This window comes from Carcharhinus amblyrhynchos, chromosome 28, assembly GCF_965287045.1.
Source record: "Carcharhinus amblyrhynchos chromosome 28, sCarAmb.v2.hapA, whole genome shotgun sequence".
NCBI classification, from domain to species: Eukaryota; Metazoa; Chordata; class Chondrichthyes; order Carcharhiniformes; family Carcharhinidae; genus Carcharhinus; species Carcharhinus amblyrhynchos.
The window spans coordinates 19,462,744-19,474,884 of record NC_137351.1 but is presented as its reverse complement, the minus strand read 5'-3'; the positions used below and the strand labels follow the sequence as shown (position 1 = coordinate 19,474,884).

Genomic DNA, 12,141 nt, shown 5'->3' with positions numbered 1-12,141 from the left:
AGAGACCAACCTCATGGCCCTCATTGAGGACATTGCAGAGGGAAAATTAGGAGCCCCCATTGTTGAAGGGATTTCTAAATAACAATGGTACAATATGGTCAAAGGTCACCAGTCCTCTCAACCCTGGAATTGTACCTAAGTAAAGGAAAGTCAAATACCTTATAAAAAACTGGAAATTAAATATTAATTAGCCTGCATCATTTAAATAGTCCCTCTAAATAATGCAATGATATCAACTTCAGACACAAAAATATCCTTAAAAGGGAGAGAGGTTCCAACTGTGAAGTTCATTATTTTCTGCAGCTGTTCACCCTTCCTGCGACCTATAGCTTTTTAAAAGTTAATTTGGTGTCACACAACATCTACTTCTTCTTGATTTATGAAGCATCCTTTTCTTCTCTTTTCACCTTTGACTATGTCTTCGTCTCCACATAATTTATTATTTTCATAATGGATTGAGACATCAATGCAGACAAGTGTGAGCTGATGCATTTTGATAGGAAGAACATGGAGACATAATGTCATCCATGTCGATGATCCGCATGTCTTGCGGAGGTTGCAGTGGCAGGATTGTGTGGTGTTGTGGTCACTGTTCTCCTGAAGGCTGGGTAGTTTGCTGCGAACAATGGTCTGTTTGAGGTTGTGCGGTTGTCTGAAGGCAAGAAGTGGGGGTGTGGGGATGGCCCTGGCGAGATGTTCGACTTCATCAATGATATGTTGAAGACTCCGGAGAAGACGTCGTAGCTTCTCCGCTCTGGGGAAGTACTGGACGACGAAGGGTACTCTCCACCGTGTCCCGTGTTTGTTTCCTGAGGAGGTCGGTGCGGTTTTTCGCTGTGACACATCGGAACTGCCAATCGATGAGTCGAGTGCCATATCCTGTTCTTCTGAGGGCATCTTTCAGTGTCTGGAGGTGTCTGTCACGATCCTCCTCATCTGAGCAGATCCTGTGTATACGGAGGGCTTGCTCATAGGGGATGGCTTCTTTAACGTGTTTAGGGTGAAAGCTGGAGAAGTGGAGCATTGTGAGGTTGTCTGTGGGCTTGCGGTACAGTGAAGTGGTGAGGTGACCGTCCTTGATGGGGATGCGTGTGTCCAAGAATGCGACCAATTCTGGAGAATAGCCCATGGTGAGTCTGATGGTGAGGTGGAACTTGTTGATATCATTATATAGTTGTTTCAGTGATTGTTCACCATGAGTCCAAAGGACTCCACACAACCCTGCCACAGCAACCTCTGCAAGACATGCCGGGTCGACATGGATGACAGTATCACACGTGAGAATACCATCCACCAGGTACACGGTACATACTCTTGCAACTCGGTCAACGTTGTCTACCTAATACGTTGCAGGAAAGGATGTCCCGAAGCATGGTACACTGGGGAGACCATGCAGACGCTACGACAACGGATGAATGAACATCGCTTGACAATCACCAGGCAAGAGTGTTTCCTTCCTGTTGGCGAACACTTCAGTGGTCACGGGCATTCGGCCTCTGACCTTCGGGTAAGCATTCTCCAAGGCGGCCTTCACGAGACACGACAGCGCTGAGTTGCTGAGCAGAGACTGATAGCCAAGTTCCGCAAACATGAGGACGGTCTCAACAGGGATCTTGGGTTCATGTCGCACTATCTGTAACCCCCATGACTTGCCTGGGTTTGCTAAACCTCACTTACTGTACTGTCTGGAGACAACACACATCTCTTTAACCTGGGCTTAATGCTCCTTCCATTCTCATTGTTGGCCACTTTAAGATTTGAACAGCAGGTCAGGTGTAAAGACTCGCATTCTAATCAGTAATCTGTAAACTATCTATGCTGTTATATGCTCTGTCTGAGGCCAGAACTCTCCATTTGCCTGATGAAGGGGCAAACCCCGAAAGCTTGCGAGTTTACTATCAAAGAAATTGGTTGGACTTAAAGCTAGTGTTGTCAGACTTCTTACTGTGTTTACCCCAGTCCAACGTGACATCTCCACATCATGATAAATGGTGGCACAGTGGTTAGCACTGTTGCTTCACAGCACCAGGGACTTGTGTTCAATTCCCAGCTTGGATGACTGTGCAGAGTCTGCATGTTCTTCCTTTGTCGGTGTGGTTTCTCTGGGTCCTCCAGTTTCCTCCCACAGTCCGAAAGACGTACTGCTTAGGTGCATTGACCATGCTAAATTCTCCCTCAATGTGCTTGAACAGGCACTGGAGTGTGATGACTTGGAGATTTTCACAGTAACTCATTCAGTATGTGAAGGCCTGACTAGAGAAGGGTCAAAACTCGACCTCCTCTTGGGAAATAAGGAAGGGCAGGTGACAGAAATGTTAGTGAGGGATCACTTTAGGACCAGTGACCATAATTCTATTAGTTTTAAGATAGCTACAGAGAATGATGGGTCTGTCCCCAAAGTTAATATTCTAAATTGAGGCAAGGCCAATTTTGATGGTTTCAGGTGGGAACTTTCAAAAGTTAATTGGGGGGGTCTGTGGGAAGGAAAAGGGACTTCTGGTAAATGGCATGCTTTCAAAAGTGTGTTAATCAGGGTTCAGGGCAAGGCTGGCAGAAGTTGGGAACCCTGGATGACTTGTGATATTGAGGCCCTGGTCAAGAAGAAGAAAGAGGCACATGATGTGCATAGGCAGCTGGAATCAAGTGAATCTCTTGAAGAGTACAGTGGGTTTAGAAGTAGAGTTAAAAGAGAAATCAGGAGAGCAAAAAAGGGACATGAAATTGTTTTGGCAGATAAGGCAAAGGAGAATCCAAAGAACTTCTATAAAGGGGGGAGGGGGGTTCTTCACACAGAGAGTGGTGGGAGTGTGGAATGAGCTGCCAGATGAAGTAGTAAATGCGGGTTCACTTAACATTTAAGAAAAATTTGGACAGGTACATGGATGAGAGGGGTGTATAGGGATATGGTCTAGGTGCAGGTCAGTGGGACTAGGCAGAAAAATGGTTTGGAACAGCCAAGAGGGGCCAAAGGGCCTGCTTCTGTGCTGTAGTGTTCTATGTTTCTATTCGATGGTTCTAAATACATAAAGGGCAAAAGAGTAACAAGAGAGAGAGTAGGGCCTCTTAATGATCAACAAGGTCATCTATGTGTGAATCTACAAGAGATGGGTGAGATCCTAAATGAATATTTCTCATCAGTATTTACTGTTGAAAAAAGCATGGATGTTAGGGAACTTGGGGAATTAAATATTGATGTTTTGAGGAACGTACATATTACAGAGAAGGAGGTGCTGGAAGTCTTAAAGCGCATCAAGTTAAATAAATCTGCGGGACCTGATGAGGTATATCCCAGGACATTGTGGGAGGCTAGGGAGGAAATTGCACGTCCCCAGCCGAGATATTTGAATCATCGATAGTCATGGGTGAGGTACCTGAAGATTGGAGAGTGACAAATGTTGTGCCTTTGTTTAAAAAGGGCTGCAGGGAAAAGCCTGGGAATTATAGGCCTGTTAGCCTCACATCTGTGGTGGGTAAATTGTTGGAAGGTATTTTGAGAGATAGGATCTACAGGCATTTAGAGACGCAAGGACTGATTAGGGACAATCAGCATGGCTTTGTGAGTGGAAAATCATGTCTCACAAATTTAACTGAGTTTTTTTTGAAGGGCTAACCAAGAAGGTAGATAAGGACGGTGCAGTTGATATTGTCTATATGGACTTTAGCAAGGCCTTTGACAAGGTATCACATGGTAGGTTATTGCATAAAGTTAAATCTCATAGGATCCAGGATGAGGTATCCAAATGGATACAAAATTGTCTTCTTGAGAGAAGCCAGAGGGTGGTTATAGAGGATTGTTTTTCAAACTGGAGGCCTGTGACCAGCAGTGTGCCTCAGGGATCAGTGTTGGGCTCACTGTTGTTTGTCATTTATATTAATGATTTGGATGAGAACATAGAGGGCATGGTTAGTAAGTTTGCAGATGACACCAAGATTGGTGGCATGGTGGACAGTGAGGAAGGTTATCTCCAATTAAATTGATTATTATATGAATTTCTCAATCAAGTTTCTACTTTAGAATTCACGTGATATATTGTATAATTTGTTTGATTACAAAAGAATATATAAACTCAGCATGTATAAATGTGTCCCACATTTATACGTGCCACAACTAACATTGATTTACATGATCATTATTAAAAAGTATGCATGCTGGGACTATATTTACCTTCCTTCTTCTCACAGCTCCTTTTGCACCTGGTACAGCCTCACACACTCTGCTTATTGCTTCTCTGTGGAATAGAAATTATTGCAATTATTGATAAGTGACGTTAAAAAATAAACTAAACTTAATGCATTTTTCAGTCCTGTAAAGATGCAGAAATAATAGAAGTTGGTTAAGGACATGAACAGTAAACCCATCCCATCTGAAGACAAATTATTCATGCAGGTAACTAATGATGTCAGTCAAGAACGTTAATCAGATGATAAAGTCAGAGTTCCAAAAATCTAAACTATCAGCTTGATATCATCCAATCAAGTAGTGCTCATTAAAATCACCTTTCCTGACAAGGTCGATGCCCGACAAATTAGGTCTTGCTCTTTCATCTAGTTTATTAACCAAGAACATGATTTACGGATGACACGGTGGCACAGTGGTTAGCATTGCTGCCTCACAGCACCAGGGATCTGGGTTTGATTCCAGCCTTGGGTAACTGTTGATATGGAATTTGCATGTTCCCCCTGTGTCTGTGTGGGCCTCTTCCACGGTTTCCTCCCACACTCCAAAGATGTGCAGGTCAGGTGGATTGGCCGTGATAAATTTCCCCCTAGTGCCTGGGAGATTAGCAGGGTAAATAAGTGAGGTTACAAGGATAAGTCTTGGGTGGGATTGTGGTTGGTGCAGAATTGATGGGCCAAATGGTCTCCTTCTGCCCTGTAGGGATTCTAAGAAGTGCAGATTAGGGGATTAGTAGGATAAATAGGGAATAGGGCCTTGCTAAAATGCTCTGTCAGAGAGTTGGTGCAGACTTCCTTCTGCATTGTTAGGATTCTATGATCTAAATGATTAATTTGCACATTACAGCTCCTATAAGTGAGACAAATTTTCGAGTTTATGCATCTGAGTAGCACATTGTCTACAATGACAAAGGCAACACAATTTATGGTTAATTTTGACAGAGAATTTCTCTTTCCAAACCCAAGCTCTATCACTGTGACCCGTTTAACCAATTTCATCCCCTCAGTATTGATAGTGGAGTTTTGGCTGGGGTTGACATATGCCATTTGGATCTTCACCAAATCTGTTAGGTCTTTTGAGGCAATTTGTATTTTCAGATATACGTTGTATGTTTTTGGGACTGTGGATTACAACTCCCAGCATAGCTGAGGTTTTGTTGCAAGTTAAGTGCAGTGGGGTGATAGATTGCACATGTTCAAAGAGGGTGCGAAGATCTGATAATGGGACCTGAGGAATTGACAGATTCAAACTTTAACATCTATCATAGCGGGATTTGAACCCAGGTCCCCTGGGCATTACCCCTGGTCTCTGGATTACTTGTCCAATGACAATACCACCACCCCACTGTCCCCCCTAACAATTAATCCATAAAAGGCTTTTCATTGCTCATTATCTTTACAAATGTTCTTGAACTTTATCTTAGCCTTCCTATCTTCAATTTTTGGAATTTTGTTATTTTGACTTAGCTTTCATTTTTCTTTGTTTCTTTATTTGGCTTGAAATAAGGTTTGGTCTTTCCATTTGTTCAATGCACTCCTATATATTTTACTGGCATACTTTTGATTGTATCTTTCTGAAACTGTTTAGATATTTTCAGTTGCTAACTTATCTTTTTTTCCCTTCCAATTAATCTGCGAATGCAAAGGTTTTTTTTAATCTTGTTGTAATTTGCTCTGTTCCAGTCAAGTTCTTTTGTTCTGGACTTCTTTCATTTCTGTCTTGAAATCAATCTAATTATGTTACAGTTAATGTTTCTCAAATGGTCTCCATTGTAAGGTCCTCTATTTTCTCTGCTTGGGGAAATAAGTCAAGTAGCAGAGTACAGATCACCTGATGTCTGCTGTTGTCTGCAGTGGGGGTGGCAGCTCTCAGACAGAGACTTTTGTTCTCATCGGAAGGATAGCAGTGGGGTGGGAGAAACTCTTCGTCTTAGGATTCTCACCACTCTTGTTCAGGGAGAGGATAGTCTTAGGCTAGGCTGCTACTTTAGCATGGCACATCTATTTCATTACTCTCTTAACACAAAATCAATCAACAATTGACAAAGAGGCAGTATTAGCAAGGTCAACTGTATTAAACATTGGGATTGCAGGGGATGCATCCAAGCATACAGAGGGCGCTAAGGGTAGAGATTGTGTTGGCACTGGCCATAATTTTCTAATTCTCCTTAGATACACATGTGGTGCCGGGGAGAATTGCAAATTTTGCACCTTTTGTTCAAAGACTGGTGCAAGGATAAACCCAGCAACTGCAGGCCAGTCAGTTTAACCTCGGTATTGAGAAAGCTTTAATCATTTGGACAAGTGTGGATTAATTAGGAAAAGCCAGCACTGATAGGATAAAGGAAAATGTGCTTAACTAACTTGATTGAGTCTTCTGATGAAGTAACAGAGTTAGCAAGGGAAATGCAGATGATGTGGTTGGTATACATGAACATCATTGTTTGATAAGGTGTCAGATAATAGCTTGCCAGCACAGCTGAAGCTCATGGAATGAAAGGGACAGTAGCAGCATGGATAAGAAGTTGGCTGAGTGACAGGAAAACAGCAGTGGCGAAGAGTTGTTTTTCCAGGCTGAAGTATGATGTACAGATATAGGTGGAGTTCCAAGGAGAACACTACTTTTCTTGATCTATATCAGTGACTAGGCCAGGGTGTACAGGGCACAATTTCAAGATTTCACATAAAACTTGGAAGTATTGTGAACTATGAGGAGGAAAATGATAGACTTCAAGAGGACATGGTGGAATGGGCAGATGTAATTGCAGGTGAAATTTAATGCAGAACAGTGCGAACTAATCCATTTTAGTAGGAAGAACAAGGAGTGGCACTTTAAAAATAAAGATTTAAGACGCGGGTAGATAGGTTTTTGGTAGGCAAGGGGATTAAGGATTATGGGGAGAAAGCGGGAAAGTGGAACTGAGTCACTTCAGATCAGCCATGATCTTATTGAATGGCGGGGTAGGCTCGAAGGGCTAGATGGCCTACTCCTGCTCCTATTTCTTATGTTCTTAAGATGCAATTTTAAAGGGTGTGCAGGGACAAAGAGACCATGGAATGGGGAGGGGTGGGGTTTGTATGCACACATTATTGAAGGATGCAGGTCGGGTTGAGAAAGCAGTTTAAAAATGCATACAAGATTCTAGATTTTATAAATAGAGGCAAAGGGTGGGATTTTATGGCCTCACTCAAGCAAGATGAGAAAATCCTGCCCGAGATGAACTGACATTTACATTGTACGCCCTTCACCCACTCCAATTTCATGGTGGGCATGGTGGTAGAATTCCAGGGATAGAGTACCAAAGCAAAGAATTTATGAACGTTTAGAAAACAATGGGTCTGTCTTAACTAAAGTATTATGTTTGAATCTGAAAACCATTCTTTAAAAATGATATGAGTGCATTACAGAAAGTACAGCAAAGATTTACAAGAATGATTCCAGGGATGAAGCATCATCCATCAGTTAGAGGGATAGACAGAAGAGGCTGGGGCTGTTCTCTGTAGAGAGGAAATTTGATCAAAATGTTCAAAATTTTTTTGGTGGGGGGGGTGGTGGTCCAGAGAGAGTAGATAAAGAGTAGCTGTTCCCATATGTGGTACGACCAAGAACCAGACAACATCAATATGGTGAATGGCAAAAGAAACAACTGTGAGGCAAGGAAAAGCTGTTTCTCTTAAATGCAGCAAATGCGTAGTATCTGGGATGCATTGCCTGAAAGAGTGGTGGAGGCAAATTCAATCATAGCTTTCAAAAGGGAATTGGATAAGCACTGAATGAAAGGCTGGGTCTTGGGACTAGCTGATTTGCCCTTGCAGAGAGCTGACAGACCAAATGGCTTCCTTCTGTGCTGTAACCATTCTCTGATTCTAAGTGCGTGCTCTTTAAATTAAAAAAATCAAGCGAACATTTTGCACTAAAATCCCCAGGGGACCCTGTAAAATGCTGAAGCATCTTTTAAATTCATCTTGCGGTTAATTAGACCTGTGTATTATGCGATGACCCTTTCTATTGCATTTCAATGTCTCCCTCTAGACTAAGGTCAAGTTTCAATTCCAAAGTTATGCTGTCACTTTGCAACTATGCCAAAGTTCTAGTGTAACCATTATCTAAGAGAGTCTGAGACTTTTATAGAGGAAAGAAGACACATGGGTATCATTGTGATCAATATTCCTTGAGATTCACTAACAGTCCTCAGAATGATGCTGAAGACCCAAAATACCTGGGCCTTGGAGAGCTAAATAGTGACATGTTGGTTGGGGAGGGAATGGGTAGTAATTGGCATTTTAGGCAGTCTTCATCATCATCCCAATGATGAGAAATCCTAGTGGAAAGTTGGGTGTGAATACAAGGGCCTTGAGCAAATGGAGCTGGAAGACTAAGCTCATAATATTGGTTTCTTAATGTTTGAAACATTTTCTTTCACATTTCTGACCATCTATAGCTAGACCCCTGGTCAGGGTGACAAAGTGGCTCTCTGAAACTCCTAGTAGTGCCAAGTGTGGGTACCTTCCCATTTATGTAATTGGTCTGACCCCCAGAATTTGGACCCATGGGTCATGCCTTGCTGCATTTCCAGTAAGTAGAGGAAGCCATCAGGGGTTTAAACCCCTATTTGTCGATACACCGTGCAGTTTTGTACATCTTTACCAACAATAATTTGGTCATTCGTTGACCTTCAGATTGGGAGTCAGCTATTGCGTACAAGTTGGTGTCATTAGCACTGACTGGATCGCTCAAACTTTTAAGTGAAATCCCATTGATAAATCAGGTTTCATTGTCCAAATACAGTTTCACTCATTTTAATTCTTGGTTTCAATGATATCAAATAAAAGATGATTACTCAATCTCTTTCTTCACATCATTGTATAATCAAATGAGCAGCAGAGAAATAGGCAAGCAGTATGAACAGTGAGAAAACAAATCCCTTCTAATAAATGTGAAGTGTCTACAGTGATAAAACAGAAGCCCCTTCACAGCGATGCAATATCATGCATTATCAATCATCTACAATCTAATCTAAGCTTCATACCTGCATTGATGCTAGTTTTGCCTGGGTAAAGAGGGATTATGTATAAAATTTTCCAGCTGTAGGACTTTCCAACTAAAGTAGGCAATCTATTATCAGTTATCCCTAATCTCCCATGAACTGCCAATAATTCTTAAAAAGCAACCAAATTAAAATCTAAGAAGTTAAGCAAAATGCACTTTTCATACCTTTATGATGAACAACAAGCTTCAATTGATATTCTGGCTATTGTACCTTCATGTAAATTGGAAGCAAAAAAAAATCAATAACAAATTTCCTCCCTCCTTCAGTTCTCTTCCGTACATCACCCACTCTGGGTCATAGCTACTGATCCAGCAACAGCTCATTAATGGATGCTGATGAAAGTAGATTGCAATACTCCCACGCCTCCTCTCAATCTTCTTGAAACTCTGCCATAACTAATAGCCACTAAGTCATGACCCTGAGCATCTATTGTACAACAGAAGCAATTCTCTATGTGCCTTTTGTGCTTTGTTCCCGTTGTATCAGTAGCGTCTTCTGGAGAAATGCAATACAGCATCAACCATTTTCCTCACAATGAAACACCAACCTACTAACTTCACAGGCATTTAAAAATAAAGCATTTCTGTACATGCTGCACTGCAGGGTATTACTATAATGTCCAATTTATTTTTTAAAAATGTAGATGTTTATAACTGTCCCTTCTGAGCACATTTACACATCATTTCAAACAACAAAAACTTGCATTTATATAGCACCTCTGATCCAGTTTTAAAAAACCCTTCAGGAGTGTCATCAGGTTAAATCTGACACTGAATTATAATGGGGTATTAGAACTGATAAAAGCCAAGGTCAAAGAAGTAGGTTTTAAGGAGCATCTTAAAGTAAGAAAGCCTCAGAGAGGCAAACAAGTTTTGAGAAAGAAAACTGGAGTTTCAGGCCTTAATAGCTGAAGGCATGGTCACCAATAACGGAGTGACTAAAGTTGAGGATGCTCAAGAGATCTGAATTGAAGGAGTACAGATATCTCGAGTGATTGTGCAGCTAGGAGAGGGAGGGAGGCATGAGGTAATGGGAGGATTTGAAAAAAAAGGAAGACATTTTTAAATTTGAGATGTTGCTCTTCTAGGTGTCAGTGTAGGTAGAGAACACAGGAGTGATGGAGAAATGGGATTTGGTGTGAATTAGGATTCAAGCAGCAGAGTTTTGGATGGCCTCAAGTTTATGGAAGGTAAAACATGGAAGGCCATCCAAGAGTGCATTATAGTTAAGTTTAGAGGTAAGTTTCGGAGGGATCTGGGCATTCTAGTACATGAATCACACAATGCGGGGACAGCAAATAATTAGGAAATTTAATAAATTGTTATTGTTTATTGTGAGGGGAATGGATTTCAAAAATAGGGAGATTATTTTTCAGCTGTACAGGGCATTGGTGATACCACATCTGGAGTATTGTATACAGTACTGATCTCCTTATTTAAGGAATGAGGTAAAGCATTAGAAGCAGTTCGAGAGAAGGTTTCCAAAACTAATACGAGGGATGGGCAGGTTGTCTTATGAGGAAAGATTGGACAGGTTAGGCTTGTATCCGTGAGAGTTCAGGAGAGTAGGAGGTGACTTGATTGAAACATGCAAGATCTTGAGGGGTCTAGACAGGGTGTATTTAGGAAAGGATGTTTCCTCTTGTGAGAGAATCTAGAAGTTATTAAAAATAAGGGCTGCTCATTTATTTTTAAACAGCGATGAGAGGGGAGAGATACAAAAGTGTCCAGAGGTGCAATTTTTTCACACAGAGGGTGATGAGTGTCTGCAACAAGCTGCCAGATGTAGTAGTAGAGGTGGGTAAAATTTTATCTTTTGAAAAGCATTTAGATAGTTACATGGCTGCAATGGGTATAGAGGGATATGGGCCACATGCGGGCAATTGGGATTAGTTTAGGGGTTTTAAAAGAAAAAAAGGACGGTATGGACAAGTTGGGTTGAAGGGCCTGTTTTCATGCTGTAAAGCTCAATGACTCTATGACTCAGAGATGGGGAATAATTGCTTCTCTCAAAGGGTGGTGAATCTGGAATTCTTTGCCACACAGGGCTGTAGAGGTTGCGTCATTAACTATGTCCAAGACTGAGACAGACAGATTTTTAACCAATTAGGGAATTGTGGATTATGGGGATTAGGTGGGAAAGTGGAATTGAAATTATCATATTGATCTCATTGAATGGCAGAGCAAGCTCGATGGGCTGAATGGCCTACTTGTGGTCCTACATCTAATGGTCGAAGTTTTCAAACTGATCCTTTTGCCCAAACAACCTTGTTCATGAGCAAATAAATGCACTGATATGTTTCCAGCCTTTGAAAATATCTAAATATCTTGCAATTAATAATGCAGTTTGCAAACTACAATGAACTGAAGAAAAGTGTTTAAATTTAATAAGGTGTAATTAAAAAGAGAAATTGAAGCATGGTAAGTAAAACAAATTTGACGTTATTATAGCTATACCCCCAAGTTTTAGAACAAGTAGCTATTGCGCGAATTCTGCTGTGACAAGTTTAATTTACTCTGAACTCCCTTCATTGAGTCTTTACCTTGACTAAGGGAGAGAGATAAAACTGTCACTGTTCAAATGGCCTCTATATATTACAACATTCACAGTTCTGAATTGTAATACTGCCTTTGTGTGAAAACTATAATGTAGCTCTAACATACAAGTCCAACTCATTTCACCAAATAATGGACTACTTATTAAAATGTAACATCTTCATAACCTACTTGAAAACATCTTCAACCAGTCTTGCCAGCAGAGCAGAACTTGAAGCTCAGACCAGACATGGGTGGGTGACTTGAAAAATAAATTTTGGGGAATAGTGTTTGAAATAACACTCACTAAATTCAACAAATATTCCTAAATCAATGTTTTATAATTTATGTCCAATTGCTTTGCACTGGTGATACTGGCC

General features: G+C 41.1%; 1 protein-coding gene across 1 annotated transcript in view; it reads right to left on the bottom strand.

Moving 5' to 3' along the window:
• Nucleotides 1-12,141, bottom strand: part of LOC145359444 (SHC-transforming protein 1-like) — an 85,398-nt gene that overhangs the window by 33,407 nt on the left and 39,850 nt on the right. Inside the window, exon 3 of the mRNA XM_080213992.1 lies at nt 4,166-4,229. Coding sequence (XP_080070118.1) covers nt 4,166-4,229 — 64 coding nt within the window. The remainder of the gene's footprint in view (nt 1-4,165; nt 4,230-12,141) is intronic.